At 42.4% G+C, this 6,306-nt stretch overlaps 1 protein-coding gene across 1 annotated transcript; it reads left to right on the top strand.

Annotated features, from left to right (window-relative positions):
- The first annotated feature begins 1,247 nt into the window (after positions 1-1,247).
- On the top strand, positions 1,248-6,230 carry cmc1 (C-x(9)-C motif containing 1). The gene is made up of 4 exons (XM_068596344.1): positions 1,248-1,333; positions 1,693-1,785; positions 4,949-5,039; positions 5,793-6,230. The coding sequence occupies exons 1-4, from the start codon at positions 1,300-1,302 to the stop codon at positions 5,911-5,913; spliced, it is 339 nt and encodes a 112-aa protein (XP_068452445.1). The 5' UTR covers positions 1,248-1,299; the 3' UTR covers positions 5,914-6,230.
- The last annotated feature ends 76 nt before the right edge of the window (positions 6,231-6,306 follow it).

Genomic DNA, 6,306 nt, shown 5'->3' with positions numbered 1-6,306 from the left:
GTGTGTGTGTGTGTGTGTGGGTGTGTGTAAGTTGTGAAGGCGCACTGGGTGTACATGTGGTTTGGATGTGGAGGTGGGTAGTTTACGCGTATTTCTTTAGTGCAGCCTAACGTGTGAAACTGGTCTTTGGCTTCAAGGTGTGTGTGTGTGTGTGTGTGTGTGTGTGTGTGTGTGTGTGTGTACCTGTCGCTTTGGCTGAACAGGTGGGGGCCTCCTGCGTGGGCTCCAGACAGCGTCCCCCCACAGCTCCCGGCGGTCGGGCCGCTGCTCGCGTGCCGTGTGCGGCGCTCACACACCTTGTGGTTGCAGGTCGACGTGTCCTGAGTCTCATGGCTTCATTCCCCTCAGAGTTAGTCCAAACTACAGATTCATTTCATTTTTTTTATTATGTAATCTTTTGCATGTTAAACAACAAAGAAGGAATAAGTATTCAAATTAGCATTCAGTCATTAATTTCTGCAAAACTAAATTGGAATACTGTTTTATTTTCCAGTGACTTTACATTTTTTTTAAATTAATTTACTGTTTTAAGATGGTCTTATCTCCCCTTTCATGTTTTAATGTGTTTTTTGTTTGTTTGCTTTGTTTGTTCTTTTGTCTGCCCTATGTAAAGTGTCTTTAGGTATATAGAATAAAGTATTATTACTATTATTATTATTGCTGCAGCACATGATGTGGATTGGGATTAGCTGATAGCTGATATATGTTTTGACATGTATGCAACATGGTTAGTATATTCTATTGTGTATGTATATATATATATATATATATATATATATATATATATATATATATATATATATAAATATATATAAATATATATAGGTATATATATACATATATTATTTATTTTATTATTTATGACACATTTTGTGTGTTTATTTTATTTTATTTGGTGTCTGTAAACTGTTAGGCGCTATTCTGACAGCAAATTCCCCCCTTGAGGATTAATAAAGTATATATCTATCTATCTATACATCACTCACACCACATTATTTTTTCAATTACAATAAAAACATATATATTATAATAATAAGTATAATTATAATAATAGTAATTATACATATTATAATAATAGCAATTATAATTATGAATATTACAATGTAATTATAATATAATAATTATACATATTTTTATTATTATATACTGGGTCTCTTATTTTTGTAGGGCAAAAAGCATCATGACGTAGCCTGTCTGCGACTCTGGGATTTGTAGTTTTCTTTGTCGCCGCTTAACTACGTCAGCGGAAGTGTTTTGAGCCTGCGCGACGAGGTCACATTGGTCCAGTTTTGTAATGTTATGAGAAACATCGCAATGGAGGCAGCCAGCACAGGTACGACACATTTATGCTCTCCTAAAAGTGCACGACGTGTTTTTAATATTTATATTTGATGACATCACGTTCGCTAAGCGTGTAAGTTACGTCGCTGTTTATTTACACGGCGTCGACGTTATTCAACGTTAGCTACGTGCACGACGTGTTTAGCTAACGTTAGCTAGCATAAAGTCAACTGAAGAGCCTGTCATTACGTCATAGGGCAATATTACACCGTATGGTTCGCGTTTCCTTTAGGTTTTAACGTGTTTATGTTCACAGCGGGGTTTGTAAGCATTGTAGGATGATGATGGTGATGATAAAGATGATGGTGCTGATGAGTTTCCTGTGTGTCTTTATGCTTCCTGCTTTTTCAGAAGAGATCCAGCTGAGGCACGTGGAGACAGACGTCCTCATCCCCAAAATGATGAGGGAGAAGGCCAAAGAGCTCTGTGCTGAGAAGGTTACAGGTGCGTGTGTGTGTGTGTGTGTGTGTGTGTGTGTGTGTGTGTGTGTGTGTGTGTGTGTGTGTGTGTGTGAGTAATGCATTTCCTTGACGCATGTTTGAGTTGCAAGCCAAAATCTTCAAATTAGCTCATTTTGTGTGACGCTGTTTTGATTAATTATTCATTAAAAAATCATTTTAGTGAAATATCCTGATTAAAGTTCATCGCCTGCAAAACTATTTCATTAAATTATTCCACCGGTATTGATTATATCTGACTAAAAGATAGTTTTTAAAGGTGCTATACAAATACAGTTATCACTACAGAAAGAGTCCATAATTATGTTGTGAATATGATTATTCACAATATAATAAGGCAGCTGCATTCTAGGTGATCTCTACTTAAAAATGTGATTCATATATATATATATATATAAATGCATACATGCAGATGGGGTAGAGCTGCTCTTAAAGCTATGCATCATATTCGTGGTCTTGTAGGATTGTGTTCAATGGTTTTCCTACGACAAGTCAAAGTGCTTTTGCATCAACGAGGGTGGATGAAACATTAGAAACACCTCCCGTTATAACACAACGCTACACAACAGCACCACAAACTTCAGCCTCTTCAGCGCGAGCAAACAAAATGAAACTATACCTGAAGTTTCAATGTGAAAGGTCACCATCCTGAGCTTCCTGAAGGTCGGACGTGTAGAGAAGCATTAAAGTCCTTTCTAACATCCTCCGTGTGAGAGCGCAGTGGTTCAGTCTGTGAAACATAACTCATTTAGCGCCCCGTTGTGATCATTTCACATTACTGTTTGAACTCATAATATTCAGTTAAGTGTCGCAATAGGACACCGCCAGCCTCCAGTTTGGATTTTCCATCAAAGAGCTTTTCAGCTCCAGAGAATCGAGCGTCTGGAAAGCTGTAAACAAAAGAAACGCCTCAGAACCCAAACGGTGTGTTTTAGAAACCCCCAAAGGATTAGACAACGTGAACAAAAGGTTCATTAAAGCTTCGTTATTTATGGTTTTAACTTCTCCCAGAGGCCGCCACACTGTTCCCTACACGTATCCCCTAAATACAACTAATATTTAATGCAGAGGACATTTATAATACCACAATATGACTCCAGGCCACGAGGTGTGTTATTTTAATCTCACCCATGAAAAACAGGCGCACGATAAAGATGGATTATGAATTATTTCAAATCAAATGTTTTATCCATGAGTTCATGCACTTTCTATCTTTTTTCACTGTCTCTTTGACTCATGTTTACTCTTTTTGAACACGCAGTTCTTCAGTCTTTATGATTATTTCTTGTATTTCTCTCCATTGATAACCGGCGTCGCGTTAATCTGCAGCTCCGTGATGATGAAGATGACGATGATGACTCGGTGATGTGGTTTTTGGGGGCAGACGCTGCACATGCACCCTCGGGTGACCGCGACTGTGTGTGTGTGTGTGTGTGTGTGTGTGTGTGTGTGTGCGTAGCGGAAACCCCCTCGCTCTCCCATCACATCACTCGCGTCTCATCCCACTCGTTTTCACACCTCCGTGTTCGCCCTCGATCTCTTCATTCTCTCTCTCTCTCTGTGTGTGTGTGTGTGTGTGTGTGTGTGTGTGTGTGTGTGTGTGTGTGTGTGTGTGTGTGTGTGTGTGTGTGTGTGTGTGTGTGTGTGTGTGTGTGTGTCTGCGCCGGGCTCCCACGTTTGTGGATGAAATGCATCTCACAAAAAGAAAGTAACAAAAAACACACACGGTGAATCCGGCGGTGTGTGTCTTCCTGTGTGATCCGTCTCTGCTCGCGAGCCTCGACGCGGCCCACGCTGACCGTCACGCCATTTTGTTTAGTTTTGATTTCTTTCCTCACAACTTTCACACCCATCGAGCCCGACGCCTGCTTGTGTCTGCAGGAAGCTGATCGCTGGTAAATTGATGATTTAAACATTTGTTTTGTTGCATCGCTTTTAAGATAGTTGCAATACTGATACCTGGGCTTCTTCAGCCGATACCAGGTACCGATCCAGTACCAGTGCTTCATCAATAATACGCTGAAGGCCTCACTGGGTGTCGGGTCTCGAGCCGGTGAACCAAAGTTACTTTTCCCTGGAGAACAAGCTGATTTTAAAACGTTACAGATCGCATGAAAAGCTCCTGCGGTCGTATCCGAGGTCGCCAGTAACGTGCTTGTCTTGGAGTTTGAAGCATGCTTTGGTTGTCTTTCATCCGTGTCCTTTTATTCTTCCATGAATCTATTATTTAATTGTCAGAGGCATAACTCATCGCATGAGTCGCCCTTTCATCGGACGACATTTGATCAGATTGGTCCTGATATGTGGATGAAGCGTTCAGCTCCTGCGCAGCATGAGTTCACGTCATCATCCAGGATGCTCACGTCTTTCTTTAGAAAAACATTTTTTCTTTGTTCCGTTTTAAGTTCACACCTCCTTTATCTCCCTAAACGTTCACGCCCCCCCGAGCTTTTCCGTTCTACTAACTGCCGAACTCCACTTCTGTATCTTAAAATTAAAAAAAAGGTGAACCAAAGCGGCCTCGAGTGAAGGTGCCATCACACCTTTTCTTTTTCTTCAGAGGAGCCGTGTGACTCGCCTCCTGGATTCATCTTTTGGTCGTAGCTGCGATCGGCACAGCGGCCTCTATTAGTGCCATGGTGGGGGACGAAGAGGAGGAGGAGGAGGAGGAGGAGGAGGAGAAGGGGGGGTTCATGATTAGATTAGTCGCACTGTTCTGCTTCTCTAAATTGGTTTTGCTGTTTTTTTTGTCCTTCACATCTGCATCCTGATGAAAGCGACTGTGTGATACATACTGATGCCGCCGGTAAAGTCTTCCTGACGTCAGGTGTTTGAAAGAGGACGCGGCGGTTTTTAAAATGACTTCCTTTAAAAAGAGTTTAAGGGCCTTCGACGCCTCGTTCAGAACGAAGACCTCGCGTGTTTTAATCTGGAGAAATGAGCTTCATTCACCTTTTGCATCTCAGGTGAACATCGCTTTGTTTTACACCTCACGGTCCAGATGTAGAGCCTCTTTTTCTTTGCAGCCATGGACCGGTTTCACGGTGTGGGCGATTTTAAATATGACGTAATAGAATGACACGACCGGCATGAACACCGTTATGAAGACACAACTCACCTCTTTCCTCTCTTCCTCCCACCGCCTCCAGCCTTCAACCACTGCTGCAAAGAGACCGGCTTCCTCATGGTGCTGAAGTGCCGAGAGCAGAACGCAGCGCTGAAGGAATGTCTGACGATACAGTGAGTATCTCCTGTCTGTGGACATTTACTCCAGTAACGCTGTGTTATTGCACAGTAAAGGTGTGTTATTGTACAGTAAAGGTGCGTTATTGCACAGTAAAGGTGTGTTATTGCACAGTAAAGGTGCGTTATTGCACAGTAAAGGTGCGTTATTGCACAGTAAAGGTGTGTTATTGTACAGTAAAGGTGCGTTATTGCACAGTAAAGGTGCGTTATTGCACAGTAAAGGTGCGTTATTGTACAGTAAAGGTGCGTTATTGCACAGTAAAGGTGTCTTATTGTGTTAAAGGTGCGTTATTGCACAGTAAAGGTGTGTTATTGTACAGTAAAGGTGTGTTATTCAGCCAACAGCTGTCTCACTGTCAGTCAAAACTGTCCATCAAGTCTTTGCAGTCTTTGACCATAAAATCACCATCAAAGCGAGTCACATGAGGCCACATTGTAACACTTTACGTGTTCACGTGTTGAACGTTCACATGTTGTGCGATGGTTTGTTAGAGTTGGACATCTGAACAACATCTCGCATGTGTTCCTTTTTGTTAGAACATCATTATTAAACAGCGCTCGTGGCTGCAGAGACACTCTTTTAGTTTGGGGACATTTAGAGGAAAGGGCCTCGACAGAGTGGTTTCCAAAAGGCTTTAAGTACGAGTAAACACTTAATTCATCCTCCATAAAGCTTTGTTCATACTCACAGAAGTCTCTCTGGTCCTCTGGCTCTTCATAACGTCGTGTCCTCTGGTTCTCCACCAGCTACAAGGACCCCGTGTTCTTCGAGGAGTGCAAGCAGGAGTACATCAAAGAGAAACTGGAGTTCCTGAGGACGGGGGTCGCAACCAAGAACCGGACACAAAAACTACCGACTAGCATGTAGGGAGCGACGCGGCTTAGCATAGCTTAGCTTAGCTTAGCTTCCCTCCTCCTCGAAAGGTGCAACACGTCACCGTCTTGCATCTTCATCGCTCTTAGAGGCACAAGCCTGTGTTTTATTTACAATCTGCAGTGATGTGTGCGTGTATATAAATGAAAAAACAAGGTTCTGTGTATTTGCTAAACGTCCTCTTCCTCACTCGATGGAATCAACAGCATTTACATTTCACACCGAGCCGATGGGTCGACAGACGATACTCCTGCTGTACATAAACGCTCTGGAGGCTCAGTGTCGCCTGCTATTGTACGTTTAGTGGCGACACACACGATCCCGTATTGTAAGGAAGAGTCTGCAGGAAAAGGGGTCGTGACCTCCTTTTTGGTGACAAAATCATAT

The sequence above is a fragment of the Clinocottus analis genome, unplaced genomic scaffold, assembly GCF_023055335.1.
Source record: "Clinocottus analis isolate CAN_PGR_092001 unplaced genomic scaffold, fCliAna1.0.p SCAF_36, whole genome shotgun sequence".
Classification (NCBI taxonomy): Eukaryota; Metazoa; Chordata; class Actinopteri; order Perciformes; family Cottidae; genus Clinocottus; species Clinocottus analis.
Note: the sequence above shows the minus strand (reverse complement) of the source record. Positions and strands in the feature narration are given on the sequence as shown.

Excerpts from the sequence above, each read along its gene's own strand:
- cmc1 (XM_068596344.1), top strand. The coding sequence starts at position 1,300 with ATGAGAAACATCGCAATGGAGGCAGCCAGCACAG. Across the intron at positions 1,786-4,948 it reads CTGTGCTGAGAAGGTTACAG|CCTTCAACCACTGCTGCAAA; the intron begins GTGCGTGTGTGT and ends CACCGCCTCCAG. Across the intron at positions 5,040-5,792 it reads AAGGAATGTCTGACGATACA|CTACAAGGACCCCGTGTTCT; the intron begins GTGAGTATCTCC and ends GTTCTCCACCAG.